The 15,345-nt window shown below is 36.9% G+C and overlaps 3 protein-coding genes across 3 annotated transcripts; 1 reads left to right on the forward strand and 2 right to left on the reverse strand.

Annotated features, from left to right (window-relative positions):
- Positions 1 to 605: 605 nt before the first annotated feature.
- On the reverse strand, positions 606 to 4,266 carry LOC132040140 (uncharacterized). The gene is made up of 4 exons (XM_059430752.1): positions 3,547 to 4,266; positions 2,769 to 3,190; positions 1,431 to 1,973; positions 606 to 939 (listed from the first exon to the last, which is right to left on the reverse strand). Exons 1-4 carry the CDS (start codon positions 3,989 to 3,991, stop codon positions 841 to 843), a joined length of 1,509 nt encoding a protein of 502 aa, XP_059286735.1. The 5' UTR covers positions 3,992 to 4,266; the 3' UTR covers positions 606 to 840.
- Positions 4,267 to 8,855: 4,589 nt separating this feature from the next.
- Positions 8,856 to 10,578, reverse strand: LOC132040275 (uncharacterized). The gene is made up of 3 exons (XM_059430903.1): positions 10,308 to 10,578; positions 10,067 to 10,222; positions 8,856 to 9,398 (listed from the first exon to the last, which is right to left on the reverse strand). Exons 1-3 carry the CDS (start codon positions 10,335 to 10,337, stop codon positions 9,033 to 9,035), a joined length of 552 nt encoding a protein of 183 aa, XP_059286886.1. The 5' UTR covers positions 10,338 to 10,578; the 3' UTR covers positions 8,856 to 9,032.
- A 2,134-nt stretch (positions 10,579 to 12,712) lies between these two features.
- LOC132039413 (uncharacterized) lies at positions 12,713 to 14,234 on the forward strand. Its single transcript, XM_059429898.1, has 2 exons — positions 12,713 to 13,129; positions 13,689 to 14,234. Exons 1-2 carry the CDS (start codon positions 12,713 to 12,715, stop codon positions 14,232 to 14,234), a joined length of 963 nt encoding a protein of 320 aa, XP_059285881.1.
- The last annotated feature ends 1,111 nt before the right edge of the window (positions 14,235 to 15,345 follow it).

The raw sequence follows: 15,345 nt of genomic DNA on the forward strand, positions 1-15,345 counted from the left end.
TAAGAAAAGAAGAAACACTTAGTACTAAATAGCACATCAAAGCTTGTTAACTAATTTAAACATTTCCGAGCTGGAAGTACTTGATTACTCAACGAAACTTTCCATATTAACACTATCTTTAACATCATCTAGCTTGCGTGACATATTGGACCTCTTATCCATGAAATGCTTCTTAGATTAGCATTGTCCGTGGCCTACGCTATGTTGAAAAGTTTCTTGTTACCTAAGTATGTCTTTATATTCCAATTTTTACACATGCCACAGTTTAATCTTTTTTTACAACCGTAGTGTTCGGCTCAATTTGTACACACCTCAATTAATTTCACGAAATCTCTTATCTTTTTAAAGACAATCCAGAATAAGCTACGTCCACCAACACTGCTTGGACATATAAAAAATCACGATGTTTCTGGCTCCATTGATCCTATGGTCCGCTCCTTTTGGAATTTGAACTTAAAACCTTTATATGATTCTCAACTCACTTCATTAACCACTAAGCGATAGTGCTGCTATAAAATAACCTTCACATTCTTCAATATGTGGCAATTCATATTAACTTGCCCAGGAAAAGCAAAGCCAGAAGCAGGAGGAAAGGAAAATGCAACTTGAAGATATCTTTTAAAAATGACTTTTGGAACCCAAGAAAGGGATTGATATAATTTAAAAGTTACAGAATACTATGCTATGCTGATCCTGACTTAAGAATATGTCAAGTATACAGACAACTAGCTCATATTTATAAGTGGAACTTGGAAGATCCAAGAAATTTTTCTTGGAAAATTTCCCATAAATCCAATAAATGAAGAAATACAGGTGACAATCAATACACATTATTCATCATCATACTTCACTGACTTCATCTTCCCTACAGACACCTACATCCACCACCATACTTCTCTTCTTTGAGCTTATGACTCGGCAACAATTCCTCCTTGGTGACTGTCCAAGAGTAATAGATAAATTCATTATTTGTAGAAAGCAAGTTCCCTCTAAATAAAAAAGTATCTAACTTTTTGCCATATGCCAATGCCCTAACAATGCTCCTACTGGTATGGTTCAGTTAGCTAACAAGATACATTTTCAAAGGTTGAAAATATCGACAACCCCTTAAACTTATTAGCAAATTTCATTTAGACACTTGGACTAGGTAGTATTCCGATTGAACATTTTTATGTATTCAAGTGCTCAATTGCAACAACCCATAGTTCGAGTGTCTGAATGAAATTTACTAGCAAGTTTAAGGCGCTGCAGATGTACTTAGCCTTTTCAAAAATCAGGATAATATATCGATAGAAATCAACCCTTTACAGGAATTTACCCCTTTTTTCCTAAACAAATTAAGATATCATCCCAAGAATAGGTATGCTCATTCCAAGATTAGGTTATCTATATGCAAAATTACTGTAAATGCATGATAAGGAGGGACTTACCCTATCCCATAGATGGGGGTCAGGCTTCTTATAAACCTTAATTCTCTCAACATGAGCAGGGTTTGCCATTTTCCATCTGCATATTGGATGAGGGACTCGATGACGAGCATATTGACTCACAGTTTTGTTACTGTAAGAATCCATTTTAGCACTTGACATGTAAAATACAAAAGGCTTTTGACACGGGTTGCGCATAACAGGACGTGTGTTAAAAGCATAAGCAGTATAATCTGCTCTTCTATACCAATTTAAGAAAGTCCTTGATGGCATTTCTATTTCACGGGGAGAAAGAACTCCACGAAAAATTTGAACTGCAAATCCCCATGACACTGAAATAGTCCAACTGTTAACTTTGTCATAACAAATGGATTGTTGCATAATACCAGCTGAGTCGAGTTTCATTGGAACTGTAAGCTGCTTCAAAGCCTGCACTCGAGTGACATTGGGAAAGATTGGCTCCACCACATCAAGATGGTGTAATGACACCAATGGTGATACTGGATGTGATGCTAGTAGTCCAAATAAGTTCCCGTACACATCGTACTGAACCAGTACACCAAGAACAAATAATAGTCAGGTTGAATGTAAAATTCTTTAATGACAGAAACAACACTTGAAATCTTTTACTTAAATACTTATAGTTGACAATCACTTCTTCACAAGCATGTGCAAATGCCACCAAAGTAAACTATTGCCGTGAGAGTGATTCATTGTTACACAGGCCACCGACTGATAAACAAAGTACACAACAGATCCACAGGTCATTTCTCAGGTCAATGACACACATAAATATCGTTTGGACTTAGAAGTTCCTAGGAATCTCGCTACACCAGTAATAAAAAAGCAATCAAAAGATTCACTCAGTATCAGTAGGAATCACAGTTCCGATGTACATCATTCGAAATTCAACTCCCAATATTTCCACATTATAAAACACTGCTACAATTTTTCTATTTATGGGGCAATTCACCTGAATACTCCAAAAAGAAAGGACATATTCTAACAACCATTATTTCAAAACAACCAATTCGCTGAAATCTGATATCAAACAGAGTCCTCTGTTTTCTTTCTTTGGTGTAAACTCACATAAAAGAAAGCAACTAAAGTTTCCATGCTTTTAGGATTACCTTTCTGGCACAAGCGAAATTTAACCCATTATTTTGCAGAAACAGCCACATAATTTAACAGAAGTAGGCTAAATTACTAAACTTTTCAGAATAAGCAGGCCAAAATCAAGAAACAACATAGCCCTAAAAACTTGCTTCCACATTGAAAACTATTTCTACATAATCATAGCACTGAAAAGAAAGGTAAAATTAACATAAAATGCAAACTAACCTGGTGAAAACCGAGTTCTTTGGTGAGTGGGACACCCAATTCCGCCATACAAGCTTGCATTCTATCATCAGAACCATAAAGTCCTGGATACCTTTGAATACACCTATCTTGCATTTTATCAAGAGCCTTAGCTAAAGGATAGCTAATAGCAAAACCACCACCCCCATATGCCATACTATAAGAAAAATAAATATTCTGTAAATGACTCTCACTCAAACTCCCAATATAATAATACTGATTATGATCATACTTATTCAAAACTCTCAACAAATTATCTGTTACAAAAACAGTATCATCATCTCCCATTACAAACCACCTCACATTTTCCACCCCTAACCTCAATGTCTCCGAAATTATCCTCGATATTCGTATCGCTGACCGATGTCCCTGCCTGTTTTTGTAGGCAAAATGTGAAGTGTTACCTGTGTTATACATATTAAAATATATAAGTATTATTTAATAATAACAAATTAAAATTAGGCATAGTGAATAAATAAGTACCCATTTAGCCATGAGAATTGTTACTTTATTTGAAAATCAGCGTTTGGCCGTGAAAATTCCAAATACAATTTCAAATTTGAAAAACGCCTAAAACGCTGTTTTCACTTTTTTGACTTTCAATACACTCAAACAATCAAATACCTTTTGCAAAAACTAAAACCAAACACAACTCCAACTTCAAGAATTTCAAATATAGTGAAAAATATTTGATTTATATGGCCAAACGCCTACTAAATAGTCATACTTATGTATGTTATCTTAATATATATATAACAACCTGAAATTTTCAGTTCCGGCAATGATCTACTTTCATTTTTCTCCATTTTCACTGAATTATCCAACCAAACAATGCCTCTCATTTTTTTCTCTGGTTTCCACCATAGCTTAATATATTCTTTCCTCTTGTTCCATAGCTTAGCTGAAGCTGCAATCCCAAAAACTACATGCTCTAATCCGGTTTTTTTCACTTCCTTCTCTTGTAGTAAAAATCTTGTTTTACTATCAAGAACTGAGGCATTTGTAACAGGTAAAATATTTTTACTGCGGGTGAAGAAAATGTCATCATTACAAGGTGTAGAGGAAGAAAGGAGCTTAAGAGTGTAAACAACATAAGTGGCAGATATGAAAAGTATGAACCATACCATAAGCTTAGGCAAGGCAATAATAGAAAAGTGGATGATTTTTTCTGAATCTTTATCTTTGTGGGTGAGTTTCATTGTCATTTTTTTAACCCGAAAAAGAAAATGAAGAACGAAGAAGAAGAAATGGAGAAAGTTTTTTACCAGATTACAATGCTATTGGAGTGAAGAGTGAAGAGTGGAGATGGTTAATGTGAAGGGATATTTTTAAACAAAAATGTCGGCTAGTTTTGTTACTTTGGGAATGATTTTATGCGGCATTTCAGAAATTTTTTGTTTAGATCTGCAAAGAAAGAATATATTCTTTTCTAAAAAATGGAAAAATACAGTATAGGATTTAAGAAGCATGCATTGGGGCTTTGCAATTGCCGCTATCAAGAACGGTCCTGAATTTATTACTCTTTCCGTTCGTGTTTAGTTATTCTGACTTGGCAAGTCCTTAATAACAGTGACAACTTTACTATGCTAAATCTAATTATTATAAATTAATTAAAATCAACCAAATATACTTTAAAAATTATGTAATCATTATCAATTTCTTAAAGTTTTCACTCAATAACTTATAATAAAATAAAATAAATATTAATAAATTATCTCTTAATTCTTTAAGTCGAATAAATAAAAGTGAACACCTATTTCTCAGATAAATAAGTAGAAATGGACGGAGGGGTAGCTAAAGATAATGGCGGAGAAAAGGGAAGCTGTTGATCTTTTTCCATTTCATAAATAAAATGTTTTTGTAATTAAAAAAATGATAAATATTGGTTGTGCAGATTAAATCACACTTAAAATCATATGATTAACTCTGTCTGTATGTCTTTCACAGGAATTGTGTGTCTTTAATGTGTGAGAGAAAAGAGAGGAGTCACCATCCTACTGTTTATAGATGCTCATAAAGCACGTCTACAGAGAACACGTAGTTATGTGTATTGGTCCATTGCGTCGGTGATTTGGCCTGCTGTTGGGAAAAAAGAAAATAGGAAAAAAAAAAAACATTTCTCCTTTATGTCTGGCTTTTTACAACTATCAACTAGACGTACTCTTTTTTTTTTTTTTTTAATTTAATCATTCACCCTTACACCACGGAATTAGGCATGATTTCAATCTGTATATATCAAAATGATAATAACATGAAGAGGACATAAATCTTAGCTTCGGTTACATACTGAAGGTTGGCGTAATCCACCTTCTCAGGAGCGAATCTATGTATAAAAAATGAGTCATGTGAATTCATCGTTAGCCGACTAAACTCGATATATTATGTGTATAATCCTTAAAATATATCTAATACTAATTGAAGGAACATATTGCCAAATTAGATCGAGTGGAACACTGATTAAGTGTTGTGTTTAATCCCTTAAGATTGCGGATTGAACCCTACTAAATGCACTTTTATGTCTTTTTTTAAAAAAAGTTTGTAAGCAACCTTTAACGTTTTGCTCGCTAAGTTGATATCACTATAAAAAAAACTATTTTATCTTAAAACCAATAGTGAACCCATCTTCTTAAAATCGTGGATTCACCGGTGATAACCTTTCTTATATAGAGGTGATTTGGCCTGCCATGGGGAAAAAGAAAATAGGAAAAAGAAAAAAAAAAGCATTTACCCTTTATGTTTGGCTTTTGACAACTATCAACTGGATGTAATCATTATTACCCATGCATGTTTTGGCTACATTTGCATTTCAAACCAACTTAATATGAGTTTCACCTGGTTAATATGAAAAAAGAGAGGACCACCAATGGTCGAATATTTATTTGTGCTTTTCCAAAATTTGGTTATTACAACTATCCAAGTACGGTATATATTCCTCATTTCAAAATATGACATGTTTCTTTTTTCGAGAGTCAATTTGATTAATATTTAAAGTTTAATTATATTAGATTAATTCAAAGTTTTAAAATTAAAATATTTTAAAACTACACGAAAAATACTACTATAAATTACACTTTTTCTCATATCAATATTGTAAAAAAATATGTTGATCAAAGTTCAAAACTCTCAAACGTGACAAATATTTTGGGATGGAGGAGAATATATATATATATATATCCCTTGTCGGGGTGGAGCGGAGCTGGGGAATAGAAGATAAACTTGTTTTTTACATTAATCTGGCAAGATTACTGAATATATTCCTTGCAGTAGCATTTTAATCCAATATCTTAAGACAGTGAATTAAGTAGCTCAAGGTAATATAATTCTTTTTGAAAATTCTTACACAATCAGTAAGGCACTGGAATATTCTTTAACACACTACCATACATGTAACTCATTTAAAAAATTTACACATGAACCAAAGTCTTGTTTTGCTATTTTTTGTTTGTTTTAGAAGAGCACTGAAGAGTGGATCTACAAATTACTGAAGTGGGTATTGACAGGTGTTTTTTTTTTTTAACACTTATGTGTAACCTAGGTAGTTTTAGAATTTACACATGGACTAACCTTTTGCTATATTATATTTTCTTTTTGTTGTTTTGTTTTAGAACACTGAAAATTAATTGGATCTAAATGAGAAAAAGAGCAGCGCAATAAAAGTGGTCTTGGAGTAAAGGAAGCTTAACCATTTAAGGAGTAGGTATGAAGATAAATTAGTGGTTTGATCATTTGATGGACTGAAATGAGAGATGCACAAATAAGTTCTATGAATTAATGTTAGAAAGAGAAATCCATAAACTAGGTAGGAAGAAATGATTACGAAAATGAGTTTACCAAAGTTTGGTTCATACACCAGGTAGATTAATTTAATCATCTCACACAAAATCTTAATATAATGGGTTAAAATAATTCAAGATAAATCCTTCAAAATTTGAGAAAAATTAGGTGGAATGATGACCCATTTTTGAATGTCAACTAAATTAGTCACCGGCCATTTCAAAAGTTATTAGAAAGTAATTACTCCCTCTGGATCAAAACAAGTGTACACTTAGCCATTTAAATACCCGTTAAGAAAATATTAATTTCTAGACAAAAATATGTAATTTGACTAAACTGCCACTAATTGAATAGGTATTCGAATTTGATCACATAGCACTTAATATGGGCAAATCTGGAAAAATAAGATTAATCTTTCTTGATTTAATAAGTGGACACTCTTTTTGACCCAAGAATAAAGACTAAGTTGACACTCTTTTTGATCCGGAGGGAGTACGTTTTAAGGTTAAGTGATATTTGGACAAAAATATTCCTATATAAAACACAAAAAGGCTGAATAGAAACTTATTCTTGCCCCCTTCCCTTATGTTATTGAAAGGCATTCCATTCTTCACGTCAAATTGAAATAAGGCCACGATATCAATATATGGTGCCGGAGTTCCAACCTTTGACAAATAAAGCTCCAAACATAATAGTCTGCGGTTCAAAAAGTTCATAGAGTCTGAAATTCTTCTAAAGTTATTGAAACAATTCATGGAGTTTGAACTTACAACTATTCAAATTTAAGGACAATGAATGGGGTATAAACTTAGAAAGGTTCAAATTCCAGCAATTTTTCATGGAATTCGAAATAGATATAAATGAAATAATGATAATATTTTAAAATAAATAGTATGAGTCAAATAATGATATATTAAATTTTATAATAGGTATCATGAGTGAAAAGGTACCTATAAATATTTTTTCGGTAAGTTGAAATTCAAATTTATACAATTAAAAAGTCTAAAGTTCGAACTTATAAAAGTGAACTTAAACTACATGTAAGATTTCTTGAAGTTGCCTCGTGTTCATTCTCACTCCACGAACATTTCCTAAAGTCCTTCTGTTTCAATTTACACGAAATTTTAAGGTTGTCGTACTTAGTTTAAGGGTATTATTGTCCAAATTAAATGATGTTCCCGCATAAAAAGGGGATGAAATTTAATTAATTATGAAACATCGGTTAAAGGGTAAATTTTTATTTGCATATGGTGTTCCTCTTAAGTTAATGTTTGTAAGACTAAAGACATAGTCTTGCATCTACATCTAATTTTAATTAAGTAATATGCAATGCTTACTTTGATTTGTTGATTATTAAGGTAGATTGTTCAGTTAGGTACAAATACTCGGTACTGATAAGTATTTATCCTGCTTACGTCAAAGCTTAATTATCGGTTCAACAAGTGGTCATTTTCCTGTTTCTCCTTCAAAAATCGTACGCATCCAATGAGAGACCATTGTTTAATATACTTGCTATTTCATTTTATTTGGCATTGATTTATTAGACACAAAATCTAAAGTACTAATCAGACTTGTTTTCATTCTTCTTCTCCTTTTTTTCCCTCTCAATTCCTTTTGGAGTGGGGTTAACGGTTTTTAGGAATTTTGAGTGGGGTAACGGGATTTGTTTTGACTTTCGACTTTTCACTTAAAGAGAGATGAAGAGAATTGGGTCACTCAAACATGGCTTGCGTTTATTGCAATTCAATTGATGAGGCTACCCAACACTACTAGAAAATCATGATTTTCCGACAGCTGTTGTAGTCGGAATATAGTCGATATAAAAGGATTTCCGGCGCCCTACCAACCGTTTTCACGTCGTCGGAAAATGGATGGTCGGAAATGTTGGAAATGTTTTCCGACTACTGTAGTGGGAAATATTTCGACTACAGTATTCGGTCAATGTAAAATTAGGGAGGATCACAAAAATTTAAATATCCCGACTACAGTAGTCGGAACATAAATAAAATAATTATTTAATAATTGTATATATTCCGACTACGGTATTCAGAATATTTAAATTATTAAATATTTATTTTATTAACGTTCTGACTATTGTATTCGGGATATTTAAATTTTTTAAAATATTATTATGAAACTTCTAACTACAGTAGTCGTAAATTTTAATTATCTGCAAAATAATTTTTGAATTTTTTGGCTACTGTAGTCGGAATTTCCCTTTTTTTTTTCTTTACAGCAAATCGCTATTTTATTAGTTGCACCTCCTTGCAAACACAATATTATAGAAACTAAGAATTCAACCAAACAACTATAACAGTTAAAGCAACCAATCAAACATGAAGAAATAGTCTAAACATTAGAAACATCCTAAACAAACATCAAATTCGAAATAGTATAAACCTCCCAAACTAACAACCACGAGAAACTTAAAGTCTAAAGTCACAATCAAAAACAATAACCAGCAACTATAATCTAACTATCATCGGATTCGGTCTCTTCCTCATCATCAGACATTTGAGGCATGTGCTTCCTCATAAACCTCTCAATTTTAGCAAGCTTAGCATCAAAAGTTTCACACTTTTGCTTCAGCTCCGCAATTTGCCTTTGTATCGCTCCCATTTCTTCCGTATTTTGTGAAGTAGAAGCATTGGATAACAATGGCGAAGGACTAGATGAGGAACACAGAACTCCAAGCCCGTAGACTCTACCTTTGCTTAGACCACCTGCCACCTGTGTCCATATTGAAGTCATATGCGCGGGCGATGGTCGAATTGCGGTACCATCCCCTGAAGCAGGCTGGGTCTGACGCCAATGTTTCAAACTTTTTTGAAATCCTTCCTGAAATAAGAATAATAATCAATATATAAATACATTTTCTTATGTTACTTACACTAAAGGCATGAAGGCTGAAGAAATTAAACGTGGATTCTAATGTTTGACAAAAGAAATATCAAGTAGAAGATCTAAAATAAGCAACATGCATTTTTCAAACTACATATCAGTAGATAAATAAATAAGTAGCAGCCATTTGATAGCCCAACAGATTTGACTTCCTCAGGAAATTAACAAAGAAATGTAGTTAGGATAATTGATTATCCATTAATGTGTTGTAATGGATTCTGAATTAGGAACTGTTGTTGTTTCTGCTAAACTCTCTGAGTGTGCTTACCGCAACTTTTCTCTTGAAATAATAGATACTAACACGAAGTGATTAGTTAATATCACTTAGTTAAGACACGCAGAATAGTTGTACCTGTTTGGTTTTGTTAAAGGATTGATCTTTTGAATATGTTAAATTTAGCAGGAGGGGTTAAAAATATGAGGTGAATTTAAGTTCTTCTTTCTAGAATAGGTGCATATAATTGTGCATTTCCATTCCTGAAAACAGTCTAAATGTTGTAATCATTTCTTAGTGGTTAAGTGTTTATGGGTCGAGTAGTAGCCTAATGCTCATGTCACTTCTTACACGCTCAAAGTTTAATTTCATATTAAGTTCAAGATCTTACATATGTCTCCTTAGCACGTGGCTCAACCCAACTTTCTCTTGTACTCTCCTCCTCCTCCTCCTCCTCCTCCTCCTTCTTCTTCTTCTTCTTCTTCTTCTTATGTGTCTCCTCGAAGACCTCAAAAAGAGGGACAACCTCTCCCCTATTTAACTTTCGCTGCAAAATTAAAAAATAAGAGTTGAATATAAGTTTAATCGTATTTAGATAATTTAAAAGAAGGAAAATTAATTGGCTAAATTACCAGTCTTCGTCGGTGGCCCGCGAAACTCATGAAACCTCCGGTGTGCAACAAGCCACCCTTTTGAGAAGCTCGGGCTTTCTTTGCTTTTTCACTCTTCTTCTTAAATTCAAGAGTGTCCCAATAGGCCAAATATTTATCCCACACATCATCCCACAGCCATTCAGGCTTCTTAAATAGGTTTCGGGTATTATACAAGTGTTCTTTAATCCGCAAAGTTAATTTCTTCTCGAAAATGGTATTTATTTTATTTTCATAATGAGGCTAGCATGTACACTTTTTTTTTGCAAAATAACTAATATAATTAGAAGAAAACTCATTTTTGAAAAACTAATATCATTAAGACTTTCGTCACAGACAAATTAAGGGTACAGTTGCGTCCCCGGAATGGGCCAAAGGATAAGGGAAAAGGAAGTTCATGAAGCGTAGCTATGAAACATGAATGTTAAAAGGAATTAAAACTGATAAACAGCAGGTTCCAACACATGAAAAATTATGTGCAATACCAATTATTCTATCAAAAAATGGATTTTCATTTCTCTTTAAGAAACCATATTCAGATTGTCATTCTCATTGTAAGGACAAGATACAAGCTAATATACTCAGTTCTCTTACTTATTCTTTGCATAAACTTTAATTTTATTGTCATATTTACTAAGCTTCGGTGCCACGACCCGACCGGAACGAAGAAATCTAAGTCTGGAATTGTCATCTCTTGCCCAGGCTTTTCCTTACTACTTACTTTATTTACTTATATTTACATTATCTCATTATGAGCATCATAATCTTATTGGTCACTTTGATCTACGTGTTCCTGACCACATCTATAAATTCAACTGAATCGTTTTACAGGTAAATAGTTTGGCGCCCACCGTGGGGCCGGGTTAGTTGTGGTTGTCACTGTGATCATTGTTTGTTTTACTAATCTTTTCTTAAGTATCGTGTTTGCCTAAGTATCCATTTCAGGTATGATAGGATCTAACGACAACACGAACGTTGCAAACCAATAGGGCCATATCCCACGGGGGCCAGATGGACAGCCCCTTACAACTGGCTTGCAACAACCGAACGTGGATAATGAAACAACAGAAGGAGAGCATAATCTCAACATTGGAACGGACGACATTCCTACCGATGAACCTATGGCGGAAACCAATAACTGCTGCCAATGTGAACGCCATCGAAGGAAGCAGGCAAACTATGGGAAGGAATGGAGACGCATCCAGAAGCGAATCTGTACCCGACGATCCCTTCCAAGCTGAAGTCAAGTAGTTCATGAGAGAGATCACCGGAAAGATAGACCAAACCGCCAAGGTGGCCGAGAAGAATGTGAAGGAGTTTCAACGATGCCTTAGTCAAATTCTCGGGGCACCCCCGGTCATAGAAGGACTCAACTCCAAGAAGTACAGTCAACGGGCATACACACCAGAATCAGCTCCAGAACTGATCCTAAAGTGGTTCAAAATGCACGATATTACCAAATATGACGTGACCATAGACCCGCAGGATCACCTCACGACCTACACTATGGCAGTCAAAGGCAATGATTTGCAAGAGAAAAAGATCGAGTCGGTACTGATTAAAACACGCGGCGAAACTCTCGCTCGAGGGTCATTGATGTGGTACTCCCAGCTTCCGAAATATTTGATTATGTCGTTTGCCATGCTGGCTGATACTTTCATCAAAGCTCATACCGGTGCAAAGAAGGTAAAAACCAGAAAGACAGATATCTTCAGCATAGATCATGGAGAATCGGAGCGTCTCAAGGATTTCGTCACTCGGTTCCAGAATTAACGCATATTGCTACCTGCCTTACCAGACGAGTGGGCAGCAGAGCCTTTTACCAAAGGGTTGAACCCTTTAAGTTCAGATGCTTCCCGAAGGCTCAAGGAAAGCCTCATGGAGTTTCAAGCTACTACGTAGGAGGACGTACAAAACCGGTACGAGTCCAAGGTCGGGGTAAAGATGACTTGTTGGGGGCTCCCTCTACATATCCCCCCGTAAAGGTGGACAGAGGTTTCAGACCAGACTGGAACTCTTCGAAGAATTTCTTTCAACCTTATACGCCACCAGAAAATACTAGTGATGGGTCCGGCTATTGATCGTTGGAAAAACCCGGTGGAAACAAGAAAGATAACTTTGGGAAAAACGGTCGGGGGCTGCAGCCCAAGAACAACCAGGTCGGGCTTCCTCCGAAGGGGACGGAGTACCCCAAACTCGCGGATTATAGCTTCACTATTAGCGAATCCCAAATGGTGGATGTGTTGAAAAACTATCTGTCGTCACGCCCTCCTAGGCTGTTGCGATCTGACCCTAGCACGAGAGATCATACGGTTTGGTAAAAGTTCCATGGAACTCCCGGGCACAAAACCATCGATTGTAGACACCTCCGGGCGGAGGTAGCTAACATGCTCGCCAGGAGGCATCTCTGGGAGTACCTGAGCGAAAGTAGAAGGAATAATTATGGCAGAGCCAATCCCACTGAAGAGAAAGATGTGGCCAATGCTCCCTCACACGTCATTAATATGATCTTCGACGGATCTATGATCGCCAAAACTAACTTCACTGCATCAAGAAAAATGAAGATTTTGGTAACACGAGAAAAAAGAACTCGAGAATTTCCAGATGAGGATGTGATTACTTTCTCCAATGAAGACGCGTCAGACGGTACCCTACCGCACAATGACGCTCTGGTCATCACTGTACTCATTGGTAACTGTCAAGTCAAACAGTTCATGATCGATCCAGGGAGTTCTGCTAATATCCTTCACTGGAAGGTGGTGGAAGAAATAGGAAATGATACCGGCTGTAAGAGCGCTCTCCGGGTTTAATATGTCTAGCGAGACCACCAAGGGCGAGATTGATATGCCCGTAGAAGTTAGTAGAGTCATAAAATTGACGAAGTTCTATGTGATTGGAGGTGATATGCAGTACAACGCTATTTTCTTTTCGGGAGGCCCTGGCTCCATGATATTAAAGCTGTCTCTTTAACGCTTCATCTGTTGCTCAAATTTCCTACTCCGGATGGGATCAGGCAGATTTAAGGGGAACAACCAGCTTCAAGGGAAATATTGTCCATAAAAGAGCCCATAGCAATGGAAAGTCCAAACAAAACCTGTCCTACAGTAATTACAGGACCCAGGTCCCGTATCGGATGTAGATAAATAGGCACCGGCAGAAAGCAAGAACGATGTGGGGCCTGAGGAGGTTGAAGATCACTTCTACGGGGTCCCAAGGTATTTCTAGCCACCGAACTATTCGGATGCTACCAAATCCATGGCTGAGGAGCAAGTGGGCGACTGAATTAAGAGAGTTTGATATTGAGCACATGCCCCGTACTACGATCAAGTCCTAAGTCCTGGCGAACTTTGTGGTGGATTTCAGTCCGGGTGTGGCTCCCCAAGCTCAGAAGGAAGCTTTTTAGTTCAAGGGGCTGCATCCAGAGGTTGGACACTCTACACGTATAGGGCGTCCAATGTAAAAGGCACGGGGCTAGGTGTGGTACTCCGTACCCCTACAGAAGATGTTTTAAGGCAAGCAATCAATAGCGTGCCTCTAACTAACAATGAAGCAGAGTATAAAGTTTTGATTGCAGGTCTCGAGCCAGCCTGGGGATTCGGTGCGGAAGTCATTGAGGCAAAATGTGGCTCCCTATTGGTGTTAAATCAAGTTCACAGAGTGTTCGAAGCCAAAGAGGAGCGCATGTTGAAGTACCTGGAGAAGGTTCTTTGGTTGCTTGCTCGATTTCAAGAATGGACGGTGGTGCACGTCCCTAGAGAAGAAAATATAGAAGCCGATGCATTGGCCAACTTAGGCTCATCTACGGAATCGACGGGCCCGAACCCAGAATTCGTGGTCCAACTACTGCACTCAGCGTTGGATCAATCAGGATATAAAGAGGTAAATTCCACAAGCTTTGTTTGTGACTAGAGGAACGAATTCCTAGACTACCTCAATCACTGGAAGTTACCAGAGGATTTGAAGGGTTCTCGGGCCTTGCCAACCAAGGTGGGTCGGTACTGTGTTGTTGATGGCCTACTTCACCACAGCTATTTTTTCGGCTCGATGGCAAGATGCATAGGCCCTGAGGAGTCGGATTACGTCATGAGGGAGATTTATGAAGGTATTTATGGTAATCATTCTGGCGCGGAGTCACTCAATAAAAAGTTGCTCCGTACTGGGTATTACTGGCCTCGAATGGAGGAGGATGCTATGGCGTTCGTCCGGAAGTGTGATAAATATCAGCGGTATGCACAACTATTACATCAACCAGGTGAAAAGCTACATCCGATTACATCACCGCGGCCATTCATGAAATAGGGGATGGATATAGTAGGGCCGTTGCCGGTGGGACCTGGTCAGGTACTGTTTGTATTAATAGTAACCGATTATTTCTCTAAATGGGTCGAGGCAGCATTGTATAAAAAGGTCCGAGAGATGGAAGTAATTGACTTCATTTGGAATCATATAATCTACCGGTTCAGGATCCCGAAAGAGATCACTTGTGACAACGGCCCGCAGTTTGTTGGAGCCAAGATTACAAATTTTCTCAAAGAATTAAACATCAAAAGAATCACTTCTTCTCCCTATCATCCCAGCGGTAATGGCCAGGCAGAATCAACGAACAAGACGGTTATTCAAAATTTGAAGAAGAAGCTGTAAGATGCCAAAGGGGCGTGGCCAGCGAAATTACCGGAGGTACCATGACAAAATCCAAAACCGGTGAAACTCCTTTCTCACTTGTATACGGGCTGAGGTGTTAATCTCGCTAGAAGTCGGATCTCCCAATCCAAGGTACGACTGGGCGCAAGAACAATCCAACGCCAAAGCGATGTTGGTGCAATTAGACTTATTGGAGGAACACAGAGACCTCGCGTACGTCCGGATGGTTGCACAGAAACAACGGATGGAGCGCTACTACAATCGTCGCACCAACCTCCAACATTTCGTCCGGCACCGCTGCAAACTTTCCCACCTTGCTCTGAGATGGAACTGGGAAGCTTCTGAACATCTCAGCTGACCCCGAACGGCATCCAGTTTG

Source organism: Lycium ferocissimum, chromosome 12, assembly GCF_029784015.1.
Source record: "Lycium ferocissimum isolate CSIRO_LF1 chromosome 12, AGI_CSIRO_Lferr_CH_V1, whole genome shotgun sequence".
Taxonomy (NCBI): domain Eukaryota; kingdom Viridiplantae; phylum Streptophyta; class Magnoliopsida; order Solanales; family Solanaceae; genus Lycium; species Lycium ferocissimum.

Bases quoted from the DNA above. Each gene is read 5' to 3' on its own strand.
- LOC132040275 (XM_059430903.1), bottom strand. From the start codon at position 10,337: ATGAGTTTCGCGGGCCACCGACGAAGACTG. The intron at 10,223-10,307 runs GTAATTTAGCCA...TTAATTTTGCAG, and splicing joins CGGGCCACCGACGAAGACTG to CGAAAGTTAAATAGGGGAGA. The intron at 9,399-10,066 runs GTAAGATCTTGA...TTCTTATTTCAG, and splicing joins CACGTGCTAAGGAGACATAT to GAAGGATTTCAAAAAAGTTT.
- LOC132039413 (XM_059429898.1), top strand. From the start codon at position 12,713: ATGCTCGCCAGGAGGCATCTCTGGGAGTACCTGAGCGAAAGTAGAAGG. The intron at 13,130-13,688 runs GTTTAATATGTC...GGTGGATTTCAG, and splicing joins GCTGTAAGAGCGCTCTCCGG to TCCGGGTGTGGCTCCCCAAG.
- LOC132040140 (XM_059430752.1), bottom strand. From the start codon at position 3,991: ATGACAATGAAACTCACCCACAAAGATAAAGATTCAGAAAAAATCATC. The intron at 1,974-2,768 runs GTTAGTTTGCAT...GTACTGGTTCAG, and splicing joins AAGAACTCGGTTTTCACCAG to TACGATGTGTACGGGAACTT. The intron at 940-1,430 runs GTAAGTCCCTCC...ACTCTTGGACAG, and splicing joins ACCCCCATCTATGGGATAGG to TCACCAAGGAGGAATTGTTG.